The sequence below is a fragment of the Harpia harpyja genome, chromosome 10 (genome assembly GCF_026419915.1).
Source record: "Harpia harpyja isolate bHarHar1 chromosome 10, bHarHar1 primary haplotype, whole genome shotgun sequence".
NCBI lineage: Eukaryota > Metazoa > Chordata > Aves > Accipitriformes > Accipitridae > Harpia > Harpia harpyja.
The window spans coordinates 3,824,026-3,848,856 of NC_068949.1; the positions used below are offsets into that span (position 1 = coordinate 3,824,026).

Here is a 24,831-nt window from a genome sequence, read left to right on the forward strand (position 1 = left end):
GTATAAAAGAGGGAACACAGTTTACAAAATGCAAACTGGAGTCAAACAGAGAAACACTTTAGACTTCACCTTAATTAGTGTTTTGTTACTAATTTTTCAGTTTTCTGTAGATTATCCTGTTTATTTTAAAACAGACTATAGGAAAGATTTTCAAAGCTGCAAATGGGAATTTAAACACCCGGATCCCACCCCCTTCTTGCAATAGTTGAGCACGTAACCTTTGTGACAGAACATTATCTCCTCTCCTTTTCTCCCCAGAATTTGAAATTTGAACAAGACTGTTTGTGAGGTCTGCAAAGTGCTCTGACCAGCTTAATGAAGGTAGTCTGAGAAATTACCTTCCTGGAGACCTTCACAAGTTTTGTTGCAAGTGAAAGGAAGCAGTTGTACCTCAATGATGTGCAGATGGTGGCAGATGTATCTTACTAACATTGGGTGGGATGCATATTGAAAAAGGGTATATAATGGAAAATTGCCTTCTGACCTACTACAAAAGGGACTGCCACTAATTCCTGGCACACAGGTAAAATTAACTGACCTCAGAAAAACAATTACCTATGGTTCAGTTTAAAAAAGCAGCTGCAGATTCTGGAATCTGTTTTTTTAACCACATGAATTTATTCCCCATATTCCTCACTAATAACAATCGTAGTAATCTTACACAAAAATACTTAGCCAAAGTTTGAGAAAAGGATCTTCTTTTCCTCTTCAAAAAAGAACACCATCAAATAATCATTCCAGCACATCAGTTTTGTTAGCAGTGCACTATTACTTGTAATATAACGCTTTCATATCACAGTATTAGCCTTCCAGCCATCTATGAGTCACATACTCAGAACAGCACAGGCTTCATTCTACATTGCTTTATACCAGCCAGCTTCTGATCCACACTGTGCTCTCCAGAATACATATGCATTGCATATAATAGCAATTTCCAATTCAAAAATTAATTTCATGTGATATTACACCTGTGACTCACAATGTAATATACTTACTATGCACCTTCCAACAAAGGATCACAACAGATGGGAATGGAAACCCTTCAGTGGGAACTTTTCCTAAGGCTAACTGTACCTATAAAAAGCAGTCTCTGTACTTTTGGGACTACATGTTTAGTTTCCCCTACTTTCATTTATCCGTAACAACAGTTTCCAGGCTATACTACTGATAGAAAATGTGGGCCTGCAGCAAACACTACCAGTATTATTATATGAGCTCAGAAGCTCCAATTACTACCCACTAACCTGTCCTTCATTCAAGAACAGACTGATTTACTTCAAACATACATGATGCTGGACAGCATATTTCTATTCATCCCTAGTGACACTGGCAACACAAAATAGTTTTTCATTTTTCTTAGTAAGTCGCAATCACAAAGAATATGGGGGGAAAATTTCTAACATTTTAAATCAGAATCCTGTATACTGAATCCTTATACCTTCCCCATTTCACATAGGTGGCTTCCTACTTTTAAAACACGTCAAAAATAAACTATTTGCCACAGGGGAAGCAATAAACGTTGTGTGGCAGTCTACATGTAACTGCCAGTAACCATGTTCTTTTCACTGAGAGTCTGAACTTATAACCAGTGTTCATTTGGCAGCTTAAAGAAGCTTACAGCTATGGTGTCTCAACATTCTCTTTACTTTTTTATTAACTTTTGCATATGACGTTTCTTAGGACAAACCTTGAAATATTTTAAAGTGAGAAGTTATTGCCTATCAGGCTAAGCAGACAGCAATAACATTGTAGGGGGAAAAGTGACTGAGAGCGGTATGCAGTTGCCCTTAGTTTGCGTGTACTGAAGTCCAGCAGTATTCATGGAGAATTGTTTTTATGAAAGCTTAATAAAACACTGTAACTTAAGCAATTATGCATAAATCCTTGCTATCCAAAGGATACAGGTTTGTCTGTAGCCATAGCATATAATGGTAAATTCTGATGTGTTAGAGGTATCTTGTAGCAGTATAAAATAATTTGGAATCATAACATAATAGATGCATTCTCAAATCTGAAAGCATGCTGTATTTCAACTGTAACAGTATCATAAATTAAAAATGCCTATATATCAGTAATAGTAATAAAATGCATTTTTCCAAAGCCACAGAACTACTGATACGTATGCTTTGGCTTCATGTATAAACTGACATGGCAAACTCTAAATTTAACAAAGCCAATTTCTTTTAAAGCTTCATCACACTAATTACATCCATCAAGCGTGTAAAATACATTTTGTCAGCTAAGAACAGAGGACTTCAATTAAATGTAAATCCTTATTCAGCACTCTAAGCTGTTAATGGCTCGAACTCATTAATGAGATGATGAAAAGAAAATGCTCCTACATAAGACTCTGTAGTGAGAATTTATTACGAGTACTCATTATTTGCACCTAGTTTATATACTTAAGAAAGTGTCCCATATTTATGTCAACACTCCAGTATCAACAGAGAAAGATATCAAAATAATCTTGTTTGTTTGTGGATGTGCTTGTATATATATTTGGGGCTTGACAGTCATTTGCAAGACAGACAGCCTTGTCCCCTAACCTAGAGGGTTCCCAGAACACCCAAGTGGGACACTCTAACCAGCTGTGATCTGCTGTTGATTCAACCTTTAAGACACCTTCTGTGCAGAGCTTGCTATAGCTATTTGATAACTTTTTTGCGCAGTCCCAGCAGCTTATTTGAAAAAGTATTCCATATTCCCAAATCTTTCCTCAGCCATCCAGCAGCATGGCTATCCAAAACTGGGAACAAAGTTCACCTGGTAGGTACCAAAATTCTGCCTCAGAATCGAAATAGATGAGTCTGTCTTTTAAGCTGTATAGGTGATAAGACCTTAAGTAGGGGAGCAGAAACTTTCAGAATGGTAATTTAGGCTAAGTGTCCAGCATTGTAATTTTTCAAATAGTAAGATGAACACTAATGGCAGACTGCACAGCATGCCTGGGCTTATAAATTTTTATAATGATTTTGGATAGATTCTCTATTTGAATTAGTTCAGAAGAGCAGTGAAAAGAGGATTACAGAACTACAGGTGAACTACTAGAGCGGGATGGGGAGAGACATGAGAGTCAGACGAACACATCCTTGTTCTCTGAAACATGCAAATTTCATTTCAGTTTAGCAACATCAGGATTTATGAATTTTCATCCTTGTTGTAGACTGCAGGATCTTCTGTGTGTGCTTATAACCTTAAGGAAGGTTATTAAGGGGATTTCCCAATTGCAGGACTCCCCTAGATCAGGCTTACTTCTCACAGAAAGGAAAAGTATCATTATTTTGATTTGTTTTTCAGATTTCTCTCTCCCACTCCACTCCCTTTCTTTCCTCCAGTCTGGGCTCCTCTTCTCTTTTGATTACCTATTTCCCAGAAATAAAAAAGAGAATCCAAGGGCTACATATAAGTGTACCAGATGCCCTTGAATTTCTACCCAGTCTACCAAGTTCTGCCCCTGCAATACCTTGTTTACAAACAAACTCAGCTCCAACAGCGAGCAAGCTTTCAACAACAAAGAAATGTTAGAGACATTTTCACAATAGTTTTGAATTACTTCCCCCGGTAGAGAAGCCTCATTGATCAAATAACAAGTAAAATGAGATACAGTGAAGTGATTCATGCTCAAATACTAAGAAAAAAATAAAATAAAGCAGTTCTGAATATCTGCACCTTCTGCAGGAACCCTATCCTGTCAATTTGAAGTGAAAATTAACATAATGTTCAAAAATTGTTATGCATGAGAAAACAAAAGTTATCTCAAATTATAGGCCTTGCAGTATGCTGATTAGTTACAAAGAATTTAATTTTTTGTATCAATGCTTTATTGGGGCACTATATGGATACGACAGACGGGACATGTCCACTGCAAAAAGGAAGCAGATCTGCCTAAGGTGAATTCCACACTAGCTTAATTACTAATTAATCTCTCCCAAATGAATTTTTTTTCATGTACTTAAAAAGGCCTTTGCAAATAGAAGTCTTCTGTTTATCGATAGGATAGTTTTCAAGGCAGACAGCTATGCTGCAGTATATAGACAACATTTCTTCAGCCGATCTGGTTAATTAAAATGCATGGTTATAACAGGCTCCCTTAGAACTGCAGCTGAATAACCCATGATCCCTTTTTTCTCAGTACCACAGAACACTTTGCGTCTATTTAATAGGGCTGTTTCAGGATTTAATCAAGGATTTCCAATCTACACTCTGGAACTAGGAGCCTTTCCCTTTCAAAAGGTTTCAAATAGAACATTTTCATAGAGATCCCTTCTGAATATCTGTAGCCTGTGCCCCTTACCTGCACCTTCATTCAATTTAATGCCTGTTTTATACAGTTCAATACTTCCTCTTCCACTTCTCTGCATCCACAACACAAAGAAAAAACAAACACCACTATCGCATGTTCTTTCCAGCATAAATCTGTAAGTCCAATTTTGTGGAATGAATTCAGGAGGACATATTAACAGCTTTGAAGGGGGAGGGTAACTGAGAGAACTGCAAAAGCTGATAGAAAACCTGTGCCAGGCAGTAGATGGAGCAGGACTGAAAGTGGAAATCCACCTGCTATGTAGCATTCACTAAAACACTGCAGTGGTGCTGCATGCTAATGTAAGTAAGAGAAAGAAGAAGGGGATTTGCAAAGGAATGTTAACTTTGAAGGCGTATAGGCATTAAACTGTTTGGGAAACAGGCTGGAATAAAGGAATGCCTCAAAGTCAACCACTCAAAACTAGTGGACACTTGAAAACACAGCACCTTCCTATTTCTGTTTATACACTGTAAAAATCACTGCGATAATTACAAGGCTCATTTAGTCAATAACGGTAAAACATGTGGATACCTGAAAATTAAACATCTTCAGTTCAATTTCAGTTCTGACTGTATCTGACTCAGTTCCTTCACGTGTTGGATCAGTTGGTCGTTCACCCAGAGCCAATGTGGATCATTTGTGACAGTACTCTAAAATGATCCTCTATTTCAAACCTCTAACTCAAGATTTCTAGTCAAGTACCTTGACTGGGTTGGCCTATGCATCTTTTCCAAGCAGTACTGGAAGTCTCCAGTAAGTTGACGAACTTCTGTATCCTTCAGAGAAAGATTATATATTAGGTCTCATCTGCTTTACATTCAGCTGTCCAATGAGCCTACCAAAAATTACAGAAAAGAAGCTCTTCTCTAAGGCATATTTTCCTTTCTAACGGGCAAATTCAAGTAGACCTCCATGGTGCAGACTGCAAAAGGGCCCCTTATTGGCAAAACCATACTGAATGGGTGTTCAGGGCAGTCTGATTACCTTTGCAAATACCTTTATATTCCTTTAATGCCGCTGAAGCAACAGAGATCAGTGAAGAATCACTGCACATCCCTCTTCCACTGCTTTCATTGTATTTAAGGGTTTGTTTAATGGACAAAACAGTGCACTTTCCAGGGTCTTCAACAGCAGCATTAGCTTTCTTAGGTTAACTGTCAACTCAGGTGTGTAATTTTTTAGGAAGTGTTGTTTTCCTTGACAGTAGTAACACTGACTGTAAGAAGAACAATACGTAACAGCAATAGCCTTATGCGTTCCTATTCTATTAACATTCCAGAAATCAAAGCTTGCAGAGCCTGTGGGAAAGAAGCCAGTGACCATTAACCTTTGCTTTATTTTCAGCTTTTATAATTTTAGGAGTTTAATTTCAGGCTTGCAGCCTTCAGGCTGCAGAGTCGAGACTGAAGTAAAATACAGCAAAGAAGCAAATGTGTGGCACAAGTTTAAAAAGCTCTTTTCCTGAGACCCCTGGTGATCTCCCCCATTCCTAATGCAAAATAGTTTTCAAGGGATTTAACATATTTTTCCCTACTTGGAGTAAATGTGATAGAGTTTTGATTTCAAACAGATGAGGGAGAGCGATTTTCAAATCTTCACTAAGAATCCTGTGAAATTTCCACTAACTTTGCACCACAGACACTATCTGCTTTTGTAACAAAGAAATGCCTCCTGGTTTGATAGTCCCTGAGAAGCCATGTTGAGTAGGCAAATCCTGACTATCTTTCAAACCCTGAATTTCTTGTCAGGGGACTGGATGAGTCAGGGCTGGAGGGATGGCTAGGACAGCATACTCATCTCTTCTTTTTTGCCATCCATATGAATCCAGCAGAAAACTCTACTGCTATTAAAAAGCAGGGAATCACTCTTGTACCCTCATTCTCTCCTTTTCTTCGACTCAGATTTGTCCACTGGAACTCAAGACAAGTTAAGAGTTTTCCAAAGCATAAGTGTCCCACAAAACACAAAGACAGACCTTATTAAGAATGCACTGGCACAAGGACTTTGTGGGTATGGTTACCATAAAGCCACAAGGGTGTTTCAGAAAGTTTAACCTTCATAATTAATTCACACATCAAAGCATTCCAAAAGGTTAGCTGAATTTTACAGAGGACTGTCATATGCTGCAGTTTGTAAATCAGTGGTATGAAAGTAGGACAGTGGTATCATGCTGACAAGAGGCCTTAGCATTTAACAATTTCTTCACTAAATAAGCATTACTTGTGATGGCTGCAACAAATCCACTCTTCTCAGTATCAGCTTTTCAGCACAGCCATTGAGAAGGGGAAGGAGACAGGGAGAAGCTGCCTAATGTAGCACCTTCCCTTCTCAACACAACATATAGCAGCTGAATAGTGCCCTTTCCATAGCATCCACACACTTCTGTACAGCATGAGGACCAGGCTGGAGAAGCTGAAACATTACGCTACTGTTGTTGAGAAACCACAAATAGCCTACACTTTACATAGATCTTCACAGACATGCATTACACTAAAGAAACATGCAACATTATTCCTGTTGAAATTACAGTCCCTTATTAAACTTCCAGAATAATTCGGTTTAAGATTCAGAAAAACTCATGATGACTGTACAAGGTGCAAGGGAAGCCAGTGCTACAGGGAAAGGATGATTTCATCATAAACAGTCCTTTTTGCATTCTATGTTTCAAAGGCTCAATTGATTAAATAATATTCATTAGCTCCTATTACACACAAAAGCTGTAGGAGAGGGCAAGCAGGCCAATCTGTTCAGTGGAAAGGAAGATGGCACCATTGATTCTTCATGTCTCCTAGAAATCAGGGTCAGGGGGTTCAGGCCATCTTGACCTGCAAGTGAAAAACAGCTGATAATACCTTTTATGTCATGTCCCAAATCCTCCTCAGGGAAAAGAATCTAGAGCCACCATACACTGTAAAAAGGGTTAGGTTTTTGTTTCTGAGTTTTACAGGCTGATGGCTTTCAGTAATGGATTCTCTAGATCTTTTATATCACTGTCTTTCCTGTGCTTAATACTCCAGGTGGGAAGGCCTGGCAACAAACACAGGCAATGTTTTGACATGCTGCAGTGTGCCACTGCAGAGGAGTCAGGCTACTGTCCACCAGCCCACAATTCCTCCCAAACCAAAGGAGGCCACAAAAGACCAAATAATTTTCACTTTTCCAAGTCAAGTCAGTCCCCCAGTGAGCCAAATATCTGTTGTGATCTTTGCTTGCTAGCCTTCGTATTTATGTTTTGGGAAGTTAGTAGATAAGGACATAAAGATTTCTTCTAAATTATACCCTCAACAAGAGGACTATGTCTCTTTTGTTTTGTTTCTTTGCTTGAGGTATGCAGAAATAAAACTCATCAATCTGGCAAGTATTTTTCTTACTCGGAGTTTCAGTATCAAATATAAAAAGCCCCACTTAATTTTCCAGGAATTTCAAACTGAAAATAAACAGCTCATCAAGTCAGGTATCTATTAATTAATAACTTAAAGATTATAACGTTCCTCCCCAACTGCTTCATAATAGAATTAATTAGTTGTAATTAGAAATAAATGTCACTCCTTAAAGTAATCTTAACAACAAAAATATTGAAGCACCTTTCATCAGAGAGTCTTAAAACACTTTACAAGACATTATTAATGCCATTTATACAGAAAAGACACCTGATCTGGTTTCCTTACAGGCTACGGCAGCACTGGGAGCAGATGCTCAGCCTCCCACTGCCAGTCCCCAGCTCTGACCATTAGATCTGTGAGACTGCCTATGCCATATAACTCAGGGCAACTTTGTTCAATCAAGCCAGAATGGATTTCCATTTCTGTTTATATATTAAAACTGTTATTCAAATAAATGTTGTACATTAGCAGTATTTGGGAAAAGGGCTACTCCTCACTGCATTTTAAGAACTTTGTCAAATAGTGACCTTTTTGTGAGATGGGTGGGAAGAACACCCATCACATACAGTGATGGGTGCCCCACAACCATCAGAGCAACTTTATAGGTTTTCCCCAAAGGCAGGTATGCTGTAACTCTCAGATGTGCCAAACAGTTTTCAATGTGCAAGGGAGTCTGGATCTCCTAAACTGTGTAGCTCTTATCTGCAGTTCAGGAAACCCTAATGGGAACTGCCTTCACACATGGTAAAAATGATGTCTTTATCTTAGCTACTCTCTAGCCCCATCACATTTTTGCTTGTCAGGTTAACATAATCTCATTTTATACAGTGAAAATTATATATTGTCCCCTGTATATCCTTACTCCATTTTTTACAGTTTATTCATTAATATTATTTTGTTGTTTTTTCTTACTCACAAAGAAAGTGGAAATAGGGTAGGAGACATGAGTCAGATGAAGGGAGAGCAAAGGATTATGCAGCAGCAAGGGAGTAACCCCAGACACTACCATCTGAATTTAGAAAGGTACAGAATTTTTTAAATTAAGGTATAACCTTAATCCCATAATAGCATACTATCAGAAGTGTTGCTTGAAGATCTATAGCCTGTCAACCCATAAAATAAAATTACTCAGAGCTTATAATCACCACAGAAATCATGTAGGCCTGTTGTGGTTTGGCAGGCTTTCCTCCCACATTGACAAATATAAAACAGATGATGGTGGCCTACAGAACTTTAGGGAAACATAATGCTTGACAGAACAACACTGTATTGGAAAGTACCGTATATCTTTCAATAAAATAAACAAACTAAAACTCTCACAATATCTATTCCGGCAATTACAACCAACATAATAAACCCAGAATTTCAGTTTTTTAGTTTTAAAAGATTCATTCCACTTTGTGAACCATGGCTGTTCTTTCTAAAGTGGCTCATGATCTGATTGCTTAGAGATTCATGTACAGTCAGATTATTGTAAAACTATTACTGGGAATGTCTATTCAGATGAATACTTTCTGTAAATTGAGAAAATGACTAAAATCAGACTTGGTATTTATCATCTAGTAATCTAGTATTAATAAACTTTTTTTATTAACAACAGCAGAAATTATAACTTTGTATTTATAGTGCCAGACAAAATTCAGTTTCATTGCTACCCTCTATATATTGATTTCTACTATTCGTGCTACTCAACATGATTAGCAACAGCATGCCGATATTGTGGTTATCATTTCCAAAAGATCCAGGTTTACTGTTAAAAAAACAACCCATTTTGATCCTAGTATTTATATTAGTATGAACAAGTAGTATTGAATCACACCTGTCTATGATAAACTAATGAAATCCAGCTTAAAGACAAGTAGTGACCTATCCTGGCAATGACCACACGTCAGTATTATGCTTCACCACTAATACTACATGCAGAAATGAAAGATGTGTCCAAAAACCAGAAAACTTGAAAGAAATAGTCCTTTTATTATTATTATTATTATTATTATTATTATTATTAAAGAAATATTATAATAAAGTGACACATGCTGAGCACAGACAGCCGGGCTTACCCATGCAGAAAGAACAGGGGATTATCCAGAAGGAACCGCACTACACGAAGAACAGTGCTACCCCACCCTCTACCCCACATCCTCTACAGTAGCAGCAGCTCCGGAGAGTTCTCCTACGTTCCCAAATGGGGCCCAGCTACAAACTGCCAAATGCTGCTTTTCTCTATCCCTCCCTGTAAAACATGATGGCAGGTGAGGAGGGGGTATAAGTTGTGTTTTACAAGTTGAAAATTCTGATCCAACTTCCATTGACCACATTAGCATTACAAAGGAGTTGGAATGCTAATGAGATCATGGCTTTAGAGAAACTCAGAATCAAACTGAAACAAACATCAACATGAAAATTGTTTTCTTTAATTCCACTGTAACTCTGTTTAAGAAGCTCAGATCATGATGATACATGATACAATAATCCACCTTGCAATACCTCATAAATTGAAGGAATTTATATATAGGGTATTTAACTATTTGTGCTTTCTCCTGAGCCAAGGATAACACACTAGGAAATGTCATACAAGACCTGCCTAGCAGGCTTTCTAACTGTAACCTGTGCCTAACAGCTAGAAGCACATATTTACAAGGAAAAAAAAAAAAAAAAAAAAAAGACAGGCTACATTAGTTAGACAAAAAGATGCTACTGTCTTAGCCCTTAACGTATTATCCCTTCAGGCATGTAGATCACGTATCATACTTTTAATTTTAAATAACATACTTGTAAGTGTTCTCATTATACATTTAGAAATGAAATCTTTTTATACAGAAATTCTACCGCAACCTTAACATCACTGAGTTCTGGCAGGAAGTTCTACAGATGAATTATGGACTGTGAATAAAAAGATTTTAATAGGCCATTTTAAAACCAGTTCCCTATCCCTTGAATCCAATACTCCTAAACATTTTGCTCAGCAAGCTGCAAACCATTTCTGTTTCAACTAATCTTCCTTGATAATACATAATTAGAATTGAACATAGACTCAAGAGAAAAGGTGAAATATTTACAGAGGCATTTATTAATTTTCAGCATATTTTCTAGTCTATCGCATACATGCCTGTCTATGTCTTTGCTGTACGCTGAACAAGCCTTTTGAACACAGTGTCCAGAAGGACACCACATACTCTTTTTTCACTGCTAACGCTTTGCTTAAATACTAGCAGCAGATGTTTTTAGCTCAAATTGCTCCTACCATTGCCAACAGGCATTACTTTATGTTTGTCAATTAATTTTGCTTGGTATGGTAGTGCTAGCTTTGCTGAGTTCTGGAAGGTCCTGGTTGCATTTCCTAGGTTTGACAGACCTAAACAAATGTATATTATCTGCACATTTTGCCATTTTCCCTTTCACAGAGACTTCAAATTGTAGCGCATGAATCTAACCTGAATACCTGAGGGTTCCCTGCTGTTAACCTTTTGCCATGTGGAAAACCGACACTTCGTTCCATCTCTTTGTTCTCTGTCTCCAGCCAGTTCCTACCCCAGAAGAGTAGTTCTCCTTTCACCTCAGGAATATTTAGTTTCCTAAATAGCCTAGCAAAGGCTTTCTGAGAGTCCAAATAAATTCTGTCAATGTGCTCTACTTTACCCTGTCAGACAGTACTGATCAGCTGTAGTGGTAAAGCTGTTCTAGAAAAAAAAATATTTTCTGGGTTGGTGCTACTTTTAAGCACCTAAGACAGTAGCAGTTAGCCCCCATTTACCACATGTACTTGACATGACACTTAGGAGACCAATAAAAAGCAGCTATGTGCAATATTTCAAGTATCTACCATACCACCTCCCAGGAAAACAGATAAGAAGGACTTTCCAGCAGTGGCTCTGAATTTTTCTCTTTGGTGAGTTCAGATCACCCCATAATGTTATCCTTAATTTATTTGTTTTCTGATTTAACTATGCTTAGTGCTAGTTTCCAACAGGATGTGCTTATAGTAGGCTAGACATACTACAGAGTACTAAGGCTTAACAGAGTGTAAACAGCTGTTATCTTCATTCACATGCACTGGATTAAATCTAGAAAAGTTTATTACAAAGCTATCATTCTGAAGGGAGAATTCAGTCAACAGTTCTTTCACTTTCCCTTTGGAAATCAGTGAGATGAATATAAAAATCAAGACTTATTATGTTAAAAACTACCATTCAGTAATGGCTGTAGAATTAAATTTGATTAGAGTCTTATGCAAAAGCATGTAAATGACAAAAATTAAAATCTATTTATTTTATGGTTGGCAAAGAGAAGTGTATGTACACTAGACACAAATAGCAAGCAAGTTTACAGGCATAGCCAATGTTCAGATAAAGGCATATTTACATCAAGTAATGTCTGTTATTCTAACAATCCATGCATGAATGCCTCCATACTAGAGTAAAAAGAGATGAAAAATAACATTATATAAATTATTTGTTTATAAAACACATATATGAGATCAGTCACATTTTTGGCTATCCTATTAAAACACCATCTTACAAAAACTAATACTGTCTCATCTAAGCTATCTTTCACTAAAAAGATAAGTGACCCTCTTTATGCCACAAATAGATACACCATAGATTAACATATTCTAAGTAAACATATTTTTATACATCTTACATATATAAAAACAGGAGCCACTGCTTATTAATGACAATCAAATACCATTAAATGATATCTCCAGATAACTTCAAGGCACTATAATCCAGACAGAACTTCTTTTGCATGCCAATACGCATAAAAAGATACAACCCTGTATGCTTATAGCTAGGGTTCCAAATCCTAACATGAGCACCGTAACTTCTACTCCAGAGGTATGTTACTGGCATGAGGTATGTGGGAGAGGAACGGACAGGCAACCACACCTAACTTCACAGGAGCAAACTCGATCCCTAAATTATGAGTGAAGTCTCTTATCATCCATTAATCTAAATTAGACACACTATAATCTTAGTGGTATGAATAGTCCTGCTTAATTCCATCAAATTGAACGAGGTCATGGATGTTCTTAAAGTAACATTGCGGGGTTTTTTAAGATTCAGGTCTCCCTAGGCAATTTCTCTTTAGGTGGCTAAAATATGGTTTTAAAAGTTTAGCTCTGGTATGAACATTGTTCATATGTATTTTCCCTTCATAGTTCTGTACAGTATTCATTCTTAATGTACTTCAAATATTTGTAGATATATATTTAGAAAGGCATACCTTTTCAAAATACAAGCCATTATAACACACCTGTTGAGAGAGAAGCTTCAGAAAACTAGCTGTCTTGTGCAAAAGTAGAAATACTGCAATTTTCGTAGTTAATAAAATGCAGACCTTTATTTTCAAAAAAACAGAGCACTATCTATCTTGCAGGTGGCAACAGAGCAGGAATTTTATTTTTTTGGGGGGTAATCAATTTAAGCATACAAAATTTAAATGCAAAACAATTTGCAACTAGGTTACAGAAATTTCAATGTAATATGGAATATTTTTAGTTCATCTGCCTGCTATTATCAGATCAAGATTAGATGTATTTGTACTAATGTTGTCCTTACAGCCTCCTAGAAGGTTAAATATTCTCTCATTTCTGTAATAAATCAGCTGTTTCTGCTTGCATGTAAAATGTTACGTACTTGTAAAACAGCATCTGGTGGTGAAAGAAAGGAGGGAACACGATTGCCATATGAGTCCAAGATTTGCTGTGGTTCAAAATCCTATTTCACTATATAGCTTTATGCATCTCACTGCAAAAATAAAACTGAAGATTTTCTTGCATTATTCTCTCCATGATACATTATTGCCAATAACTTTTAAGATTGTTTTAGGAAATGATTCGGTCAAATTTCTAGAGCAAAGCAGTATGGAAAAACATTTAACCCTAATTGTTTGGGGGCTTATTCTTCACTAGCCAGTGTGCATAATGACACAAACAGTCTCTTTTCTCATTAAAATACTACAGGTCCCACTTGTCCTTGTATCACTTGCCTTGTATTTCTAAAGTGAAATTGGAATAGTATCGAAACATTTATCAAATGCTATCAACAAGCAGCGTGCCTCACAATGTCCCATGGCCTTCTACAGATTCCAGGGCAAGTCTTCAGCCTCAGCATCTGCAAATGCTCAAAGTCAATTACGACAAAGATATTAACTAAGGCTGACTCAGGAATGGATTTCAGCAGCTGACTGAAATTTCATTAATTTGAGTCACCCACCCCCTATAAACATACATCTATAATAAAGCAGGGACACTCATCAGTCTATGTGCAAAATTCATCTGAGTATTGACACTCTGTAAAAGCAGCAGAGAATCCCCAGAGAAAGATATATGTGTTGTGAGACTTTATGTCTCCTTTCCCCCATCTGTCCACAGGCAGAAGGACAGAAAAGACAACGGCCCAAGTCAAACATGAAACAGCGAGAGCATTTCCTAACAGAGGTAGAAGAAAAGGAAAACCAAACCAAATGTATATGTGTTTCTATACAAATGCTGAGAAGGTTAAAAAAGAGATGGGTAAACTATAACACCTACTTGTAAGTGAGTATGTTTTGAAGCATGTCAAACAACTGGAGGAAAGAGATCAATTATCAGTACATTAGTACCTGGACAAAAAGGATAAAGAAAAAATGCGGTAACTCATGTCAATAGAGGAATGGTGTTAAGAAGTTGTATTACAAATAGCTTAGAACCAAATCAGAGCTTGGTGAAGTGTAGCAATGAATAACACAGAATCTCTACAAAATTGAAAGTCCGCGTCCAAATACAGGAAAAATATATTATTAAGGACAATCTTATCTCTGTCATTTGGCAACAGTGACCCTGTCATGCCCAGAGAAATTAGAATAATTCGTAGCACAGGAAAACCAGCAATAATGGAAGGGTTTAGTTATTTCAGACATGCTGTGGTGCCAAACCTAATCTGTAGATTGTGCTTCATGGAGTGGCTAGACAGGGAACCCACTAAAACCAACTTGTGACACAGTCATCAGCAATGCTGAGGACCTCATCAAGAATATTACTACCAAGAAGACAGTCTGTTAAGAGGGACCTGATATATTTAGATTCAACATCTCTACATAGACAAAAGCCCCCCAAAATCCACCTGATTTTAAAAAGGTCATCTAACTAAAAATGAAAGCTTATTAAAAGAAAACAAAGTATCAAAAAGTAAGTATTGGCAAGCACATGAAGGTTATGTAAGCACAGCACGGTAGACGGTGAGAGCAAGCATATACCACCCACCTCAAAAATACTGCTGAAAGACTAACAGCAAAAAAGCCATTGTGTTTAAACGGCAGGTTAAGAGAGGGTATTAGAAACAGTGTCAAAATAAGATCATGGCATATACATATTGGTATAGCAGCAAGGAATATAAATCATGGCAGGTTAGTTGTATAAAACACACTATGACAGGCCCCAAAAGAGTATAAGGAGCAAGTTGCAACAATACAGTAAGCTATAACACACCTTCCTTATCATTTCATCAAGAGCAGGAAGGCTGTCAAAGTCTGTGGGATCATCAGAGTGGACTATCCACAGAAGACACAGTGATTGTGCAAAAACTAGATGAATCTTTTTGCACATTTAGTGCAGAAAATCTTTGGGAGGATTCCATAAATGAAGGGACGATGCAGCTGAAAATCTGACCAAAAATGAAATGACATTTCATTGCAGAATAAATTGAAAAAGTAAACTGTAAGAACTCATCAGGACCAGCCAGAATTCACCTGTAAATTCAAAAGAAATTCAAGGATAAAATAAGTAAACTAATCACTGTGGCATGCCATCTAATGCTTTGAAATCACATCAGTGTCAAAAGAACAGAAGACAGCACAAGTGATGCAGGTTCTTGTTAAGAAGCCTTGAACACAAGAACCTGTACACACAATGTCCATCTAAGTGAAATGGTAGGTAGGAGCAATAATAAAGAACTAAAGTAACAGGCAAATGGACAACTACTATGTCTTCACAAAGGGTTAAGTAGACTTTTGTAAAGAAAATTCACAACTCACAAAGCTATTGAAACTTTATGTGGGACTCCAATAACAGCTGGGAGAGCTTTATAACTAGTTCCTAATTAAAAATCTAGAAACCTATTAACATTATATCCATTGCAGAGAGATTGACTTGTAAAATGTAAAATCGAAACTGTCACACACACAGAATAAAATCCAGCTTTCTAGACTCTCAATCCCATCTCTCAGCTGGGATTTTCAAAGGTTAACAGAATTGGGCACCGATGGGTACTGCTTTAAATACTGGAATTTAACATTTTTTGACATAGTTCTGTGACAAAGTTAGCTCTAGCCATTCCACTAACAACTTCCTCTAACTCACTTCTGTTATTTCCAGGTAAAATTAATTCCTTGAGTGGTGTTATTTTGCTGCTTGAACACCATAATTATACAAATCCCAAGTTGCTACTCAAGTTTAACATACACATGGTTTTTCTTTCACCATCACCATTCCCCTACCTTCAAAATTCTCTCAGCCCTTATTCATCACACTCCAGTAGGTATTTGATAGCTGACAACATAGCAGGCACCTAACACAAACATACTTTCAAAGTTTATGACGAGAAACACAGCCAGTTCCCAGGCAGTGAAGATCTACGAACTCACCCTTTTCCTAAGCAAAGGGCAGGCTGTATATAAGTGGATGCTGCCAAGGAAGACTGAAGTAAGAGCTCACCGAATGAGGAAGGAGAGGGGCAGGGGGACACCCTGTTAAAAAGACCCCCAGGAAGCACTGCTTCTATTTGTTACTGCCCCTCTCCCCCAAAAGCCAGGCTGCCTGTGCCTGATTCAGAAGGCAGCTCTTTTCCTTCTCCCCTTCAAGCTTCCCTGTCGACCCACGCATGGGGCCCAAGGGCCCTGACCTCAAAGCAAGCTTCTGGTTTTGTACAGCACGTCCCTAGTGATGAGCTTTTAAAGTAGGAGTGAAAGGAAGAGTAAAGTTAAGTGTGTGGGGAGAGGGGGCGAGTAAGAGGGAAAGTAAGATGACGAAGAGGAGAATCCAAGCACTTTTGGAGACACAAAGGGATTAAAAGAAAAAAACGTGATTGTAGCTCTGCAATTTAATATAGCAGTGTTAAATACCGCACTGAAACACAGGTACGGTGGCTGTTTTCTGCCTTGTGGCAGTTTCTTCTTTGGAAGGGCGCTGCGTTAATCAAGATGAGGCACAAAAGCCTTAGAGATTCACTAAAGCACAGCAGTTTTATAAATCTAAACAAAAGTTGTGCGTAGTGTGTCACACATACACTTCAAAGGAAAAAAAAATTACAAACGGATCTTTAAATCTGTTCTAAAAAAACAATAGTGAACAAAACAAGTGATGTACTCATTCTTTCCAAAACCAACCCTACACAGCCACCATCTTCACTTTAATCATTATTTCCTTGAACAGAGCCTTCGGGGAAATGAAACAAACTAATTTAGGCTAGTTTTAAAGCTACACCCTAAATATCTAAAAGATGTACAGTGTGCTCAGATGTGGAGAAATTCCACGTCTGTGGGTACCAGCAACCCGAGTCTTCTCTCTCAGCATGTGCACTTTCCGCGGCAGTCTGCATCTCTTCCTGCTAGTATTCAGCGTAGACCATTTTCCCTGGCAAGCAGGCTTAACTGTGCTGCCCACTGTCTCGGGAGTTGATGAGATGGAGACCTTCAGCCCTCTTCCTAGTCATTCCTGCCCACTCTTCAGCCTTAAAGACAGTGCTGGGAGGAATAATCCCTCCCTGTTGTGAGGCTGTTGAGGACATTGAAGGAACTGAAGGGCATTCATTTCCTGCCCAGGCATGTTAGGCAGCTCACAATTAAACCTTCTGCTGCAAAGCTTTTAAATATTTTTCTATTAAATTCTACAAGATATTTTTTGAGCAGCTCTGCTTATATAGTACCATTATGACTTCTAGAAGAAACGTTTATTTAATATGCTACACTAGTACTTCTCTAACAACAGTAAGAGAAAAGGAAAAGCTTTATAATACAGAAGAGATTTGGATTTAGCAATTAGACCTTAATTTGTATTTCATTTAGCAATATGAGAATTCTGCCAACATCTTCAGAAGACTTTTAATATATCTGCATTAATGCATAGCCCATAACCCACTCGTGCTTTCACTTACTAAGCGCTCTAATGCAGCTATAGTTGCCAGATCAGCTGGTGCATGGGGAAAAAAATTTCCTTGGTTTGACTAGATTCTCCAGTCAGCTCCAATGAAATACAACAGAAGTAGCTCCAAACTTCAACTTCAGAAAAGCTCTAATGCATTACACTTCATGTTAATCAGAAGCATATGGTCTTTCAAATAACATACAGCCTTTAGTGACTCAACATTAGTGTTCAGAGAAGCAAGGGTAGTACGTTTAAGCAATTCTTATGTCAAAACGAGAGTCATTCAAATTACAGGGATGACTCTAATTCATCTATTTTTCATGCTTTAAAAATTATTTGGAGTTTAAAAATATAAAAAGAAATTATGCAGTGTTCCCTTTAAAGAGGAAGGCAGCATGACAGCTCCTATCAGTCAACTACACAAAGGGACCCCATGTTCAGGGTCTCTGAGCAAGCCAAACTATTAACTAAGAAAATCTGAGGGAGAATTTTGCTCAGAAAAATGTTCTCATGAGCTTTATATTGCATTATTACACTAACGTAATTTCAAGGAGGTGCATAATTTAAATATTAGCTCAAAGTATGTGTGCCCTGTCAATGGTGCAATAGGAATTCATCCTGCTTGCAGTGATCCTTGAACAAATTTGCTGTATGGAAGCTCTGCACATAGATGCAATCTGCATTTCATTGTAATAACTAGGACTGCCCAAATCGTGCACATTTTCCAGAACAATCTCTTAAAATTGGTTCCTTATTACCAATCTAACAACCCTTCTTCTGTCTACTTCCCATACATTTATGAATGATTATGCTTTCCTGGCCTGAGTCACAAAGTTATTCTTTGAAAATGCTTTATAACTGTATGCAAGCCAAAAATGGCTACCTACGTGGGCAGTCAGGAAACTCAAGTTCTCCCACATGACTCATCAATCTAACACTAATAAAACAACATCCCTCATTTTTTTTATATTCAGAATTAAACATCAAGAAAGAACAATTACACTATTGATCAACAATACTGAAAAAAAAATATAAAGGAAAATTTTGTTAATATGGCCTTAGGATCCACACCCCAACATTGCAGGATCAGCAGATAAAGTCTAGAGCAAATGATTTGTTGTGAAGAATTTGCCCAGGTCTAGAATTACCCAGGGCTAACGTCTCCTTTAAATGTGTTATAAGTTGTTATGAAGAAGAAAAACCAAAGCTTAAGGGCCAGATTGTGATCCCCGTACTTATATTGGCTAATGTTAACCAATGGCGTTTCCATAAACTCATATGAGTAACTTGTCTCCACAGGAGCTAAGGACATCACTATCTAGGTCTGAAAACACAGAAGACTGGGAATATAATAGAAAAAAAAATATCTTTAAGATAAGCAAAGCTCCCGCAAATCCAAGACTCTTCCTCCTGCCCCGGGGAGCACAGACAGGATAACGAACAGGATTTCATGCAAGAGAACCAACACTCATTAGCCAGCAGGCTACTGTGGTGAAGCAGTAGAAACTCCCAAAAGATCTGAAATGACCTGGTGCTTTAAAATGCTTCCCTTAGGTAACCACTGTGAGGTCTATCACTTACCAGTGAGTACTGCTAATGGTTCCCTTCTTCAGAAGGAATTTGTATTTAGATTGGACAAAACACTGGTGAGGCTTTGATGCCACTTTTGTTCTAGGGAAAGATGAAGACAGACTGTTTAGGTATTTTCCCTGTGCCTGGGACACTGTTCTAAGCATTTCTTGGAAAATCAACTCTTAAAAGTCTTGAGCTCTGCCTGAGATAGATAACAAGAGAGAGACAGACTGGTGGGTGGCTTTGGTGGTTGTTTTTTCTATTAAATCTGTTATTTTCAAATTAGGCAGAGCTGGGTTTTAAAGTTTATCACCACTGACCCAAATCAGTGTCTGAACTACCCAGTTACCCACTCTCTTTTTTAAATCATTTGTTTGATTTGATTCATCCAGCTGATGAAATGTTTTAATTTCAACATGACAAAAAAATAAACACATTTCTCTGTGATTTTGGTTTGGTTTGCTTGTTTGTTCTTAACTACCTCAGCTTCCAAAAGCAACTGCAGCTGCAAAGCTACTCTCCAAGCTCCCTGACAACAGTAATACTTCTAGCTGCAAACTACAGTAGCAGTGAGATGCAGGAATAAATCCTAAGGAGCAATAGGGTAGCTGATAGGAGTCACAAAGTGAGAAGAAAGGTGCTAATGAGCAGTACCAGGAGGCTTGGAGCATCAGAGGGAAGTTCCAGGGTGCTGCAGGCAGGCAAGGACAGGGAAAGAGGACTGAGCCTTCCAGCGTGTTTTCACTGCACAAGCTAGACTCTGCTGCTGACACAAGACAATCAAAAGTCTGCGTATTGTCTGCAAGGCCTTCGGGAAAATTAGCAGACTAGATAATGACAGAGAAACCCTTATCAAGGAGGAGAACCTGCTGATCTTTTCAACCCCAGGCTGCAGCTTCACAGTTACTTTAAACTGACCTAATTATGGGAAACACCCTCCCTTGGGCTCCCACTAGACCTGGTACTAGGCACACTGTGCAGAAATTGGGGTTTCACACAGGGCACCGATTCAACTGAAAACTATTTTTTCTGCTGTTTTTAAATTCTTATCAAGTTACTTCTAGGCTGGATCAGTTCCCTCCTTCGGCTCAATCCAAGTACCTCAAGGGCACACTTAAACAAGGCATGAAACCACACCTGGAGAAGGCCCCAGCTCCACCTACAAAGACAGAAAACACCCATGGTCCTGGGCAACTCTCCTACCTTTATACCAACACCCTGTGGTTCTTAAGAAGTCCCATCCACCGCTACTTTACACACATTTCCATCCTGCTCAAATCACTAAAGTTTTTTATTCGCAGCAGCAGGCTACAAGAGAGAAAGCCTCTGCATGCCTACAAGACTGCAAACAAGCGGTTACAACGTATGCAATGTGTAGTGGAGACAGATTTTAGACTTCGAGTAACATGACACTGTTTAGCGAGGCGTTGGGGAAGAACATTTGGCTATGAGTTTTCCATAAATAGCCCATTTGCAAAAAAGCTGTTCAAGTTCTAGAAATCTGTCACTTTTCTATTTTTGGTTCTTTATCTAATTATTTTATATAAATGTTCGGAACAGACTTCATACTTCTGAGATTTAAAAGTGGATGTCTTTGTGGTTTTTGGCTAGAAGACCACATGCTTCACAGATACAAATGGATAGAAATTAATTTGTGTCATAAACGAAAAGAGGGATCAAATGGCAGGAGCTCCAGTTCTACAAATCAAGTAATCAGTCAAAAAAGAAATAAGAATTTCTTTATAGGCAGAATTGCCATTTATATTTTTCTGTAAATAAGCAATTTGTTTCTTTTCAGAACCTGCTCAGACAAACCATCTTTGAAGCTCCTCTCTGATGTTTCTCAATGACACCAAATAGATGCAAGAATTGCCTTTTGGCAATGCTCTAGGCTCTTGTCCTTGCTTAGCTGCTTTAAAGTAGCTCCTTCTGGCTCATCTGTAGCTCCATACCTGACAAACTTTTCCTCTAGGGGTTTTTGTTAGGTTCTATTTCCCCCTCTTCCCCTGGTCTCTCTCATTCTAAACTGAAAATGCACAAAGGTACCAAGACAATAATTTAGGGGTCCTGCTGAAACAACCTGGCTTCAGACACATACAAGTCAGCTGAAGGACCTTTTAGGAAATGCATCATAGTTCATCTGGAAGAAGAAGAGAGGAGTAGGATGAAAAGGAAGCAGAGAGATTATATCAAGGGCTCTTGGAACTGAGACTGCAGAAGTAATTACAAGTCAAAGACAAATCCAGAAACAGTCACTACTGCAAAAAATTAGCATGAAATGTTCTTCATGGAAACTACCACTTAGCATATGAGTCTAACTGCAGAATTCTTCCACTGCTGTGCCTCAGAATTATTAATGAAATCTGAGAGGAACAGGACTACTGAAACAGACAAAGCAAGACCCATGTAAGTCAGGAGTGAGCATATAGCAACTGACAAATACCGTCTTTGATAGACCTATCCTTAAAACCCTTGTATCTGCCTTCACTGTTGCATTAACAGTTCTTAGAAAACCCTTGGTTGAACTTAATCATGACATTTAGTATGTTCACTGCCAATCCATACATACGCTAAAAATGCTATGGATGTGCAGATGAATACCGAGAGCTCATCCATCCAGAGAAAGGTTTAGGAACTCACTTAGGACCAATTTTGCACAGTTTATCTATTCGTTTCTTAAGCCATAAGTCTATGAAAAATATTATCTTACTGGTTTTTCCTAAGAACACTGAAAGTGAAAATATTTCAGCTTTTTCTTGGGTCATCGTTGCCATAAATACGTCATACTATTCAGGTTCCCTCAAACCTAGTTTAGGCTCCTCGGTACTCTCACAATGTATTAGATAGCAAGAGAAAAAGTACTTTATGCTGTAGGCATAGAACACTTTATAAACAAAACCTTTATGAAAGAAGATTTTTCACTTTATGAATTCCAGTAGAATTTGGAGTAGGATGGTGTATAATAAAAGTAATTATAGCACATGTCTTAATGTCATCAAAATCAGCTTCTTGGGCTTCATGGAGAACAAACAAGAAAGTTATGAAAGATCATTTAATGAAATGGTTTTTGAGAGTTGACAAAATACAGTCCCTAATATAGCTGCTTTACTGAAAAGTGAAATCAGATCACGCTTATACAAACAGAAGAGAAAGTAATATTTTCCCACATTTCTTAACCACCAAGAATTATTCTTCCCCTTTTCGTTTCATATTAAAATAAAGGTCAAGTTAGCGACTCAAAGAAAACTAATGCTCTAAATATTGACCTCCATAGGTCTGAAATGATGGCTGGTACCACTGAATCCTTGAAACATGGTTGGAAGAAGTAAGTGGAAAAGTTTTGTAAACTACTGTAGAATTTTCTAGTGCTCTGCGCACCTTGTGAAGTCTTAAATATCTGCCAGACAGTATAGACAGAAGTGATTTACAAAAAACAAGTTCTGTTCAAAACCAGCTAGCACTGAAGAGCTGACTGATCTTCATTTAACATGATTACATAACCATGAATTAAAATAAAAACTGTCTGCCTTTTCAATGTGAAACTCAATTTGTCACAGAGCGCCTCTTTCGCGCTTGATGACAAATGACAAGATCATTTCTTTCTGGGTTTTTTTTATGTAATGCAACCACAGTTAACAGGTATTTACTGCAACATTTCATTACCCAGTTGAACATGCAGTATGGAATATCCTAGTAGTATGTTTATAGAAAATACAATTTTTTAAATATCACTGAGTTGAAAGAGATAATTAAAATAGGATGAGTGAAAAATTCATTTGTTCCTTCTCCCTGAGGACAAAGCCATTTTTTTCTTCAATGGAAAACGAAGAGGAAAGTGGGGAAATAACTTTCTGAGGAACAGCTTTGCATATAAACAGGTGTAGAGACCTAATTTACAAAAATAATCAAAACAGTTAATTCCATTGACCTCTGCCAAAAAGCAGCCTAGGTAGGATCCTTACAAAGCTTCAGCTTCACAGAAACCCAGAGCTTCTAAAAAGGCTGGATGAGAAAGCCTAGACTGCTTGTGAAACAATATATTCCCCCATGGAGCTCTTAGCAGACTAAATGCACCCCCGGGGAGGCTATAATTGATTATGCTGCTGTCAGTGGCTGAATAAACAAACAAAGGAGCAGACGTGGTCACAGCTTCATTTATCATGCTTTAAAATTCTATGTTGTCATATTTGCTCAATTAGTAAGTGAATGAGCTCACAGTATAATCTTTCCCATTTAAAGATGAAAGAAAAGGAGTGGTATCTATTTGTATTGGAAGTCAGGGACACACTCATTCTGCTGCCCAAAGTTCACACACACATAATTCTTACACTGCCACAAGAGAAAGACAAGCAAAATGAACCGCATAAACAAGTTTGAAAAGTGTTTTGAACTTATGATCCAAGCAAGCCTTCTGTTCATACGAAAAGAAGTATGACTTTTTAATTTAAAGATATTATGAATTTTAAGTAATACAAAACAGCATAGCATTAAGAGGTATTTATTGATAACGCACCAATTAACTGTCAAACAGAAAAAACTGGCAAACAGAAAAAATCCCCAAGCGTGTAATACACTAACAATAAATGTAATTGACTTCACCAGGAATCTTGGATAAAAACAAATAGAGTATCAGACCCAAACATAGTTCAAGCTGCAAGTCTAGAGAAATAATCCTACTGCTATTTAATGGAGAAAACTGGTCTCACTCTGAAATAACTTCCATGAAAGTTAATGAAAGACTTGCTAGTGTTTTATCATGGGAATTGGATGGTGCCTTAGCTTTGTTTCAGTGTCAGAGACGGTTAGTCCTCTCTCTTTGTGATTTCTAATGGGCCAGGAAACGGCTGTGGAGAAAAGAAGAGATACTAATTTTGATAAGCCAAAGAAAATAACTATCTGAAAAGCTGATTCCCATAACAAATATTTCTGAAATTCTATGATTCCCACTAATAATTCACCCAGAAGAATTTTAAAACATCTGAAATACAGGTCAGAATAAGGGTTAGTGACATCAAAACTACCTAATCCATGGTGCGTAAGTACTGTGGATATGGGTCACTAAAATTTTTATGCATATGACATTGTAACATTTGTTACTTAATTACATTTCAGGACAACCATGGATGAATGGGAGCATCTTTTTTAAAATTCTGCCCCACAGTTCTAATTTGCCTAGCACACTTAAATTTAGGAGAAAGATTTTCAAGAAAAGCTGAAAATAGCACTGATGGGAAATCTGGATGAGACAGTACTCAAGAAGAATGATTATATAAAAAATGGGATTGGAGGGAGGAAAGAACAGATACCAGAGTAACCTTCAAATAGGATAAGCAATTAATGTTGGCTCCAGCATATTTTATACAAAGCATAGGAAGTCTAGCAGAATTATTTCACCCCAACTGACCTGAGCTGATACACTGCATCCAGTTGCTGATACTGCATTTTAAGGA

At 37.7% G+C, this 24,831-nt stretch overlaps 2 protein-coding genes across 6 annotated transcripts in view; one reads left to right on the forward strand and one right to left on the reverse strand.

The window, feature by feature from the left end:
• The window catches only part of CTNNA3 (catenin alpha 3), a 568,565-nt gene that overhangs the window by 337,538 nt on the left and 206,196 nt on the right, over positions 1-24,831 (reverse strand). The gene's annotated exons all lie outside the window — the stretch shown is intronic.
• Positions 1-24,831, forward strand: part of LRRTM3 (leucine rich repeat transmembrane neuronal 3) — a 91,258-nt gene that overhangs the window by 10,189 nt on the left and 56,238 nt on the right. Inside the window, exon 2 of one of the 3 annotated variants that reach the window (XM_052799306.1) lies at positions 19,109-19,768. The exons of the other annotated variants lie outside the window; for them this stretch is intronic. Within the exon in view, the coding sequence (XP_052655266.1) occupies positions 19,109-19,246 (138 nt within the window). The 3' untranslated portion in view covers positions 19,247-19,768. Of the gene's footprint in view, positions 1-19,108; positions 19,769-24,831 lie in introns of those variants that run through there. 3 annotated transcript variants of the gene reach the window in all.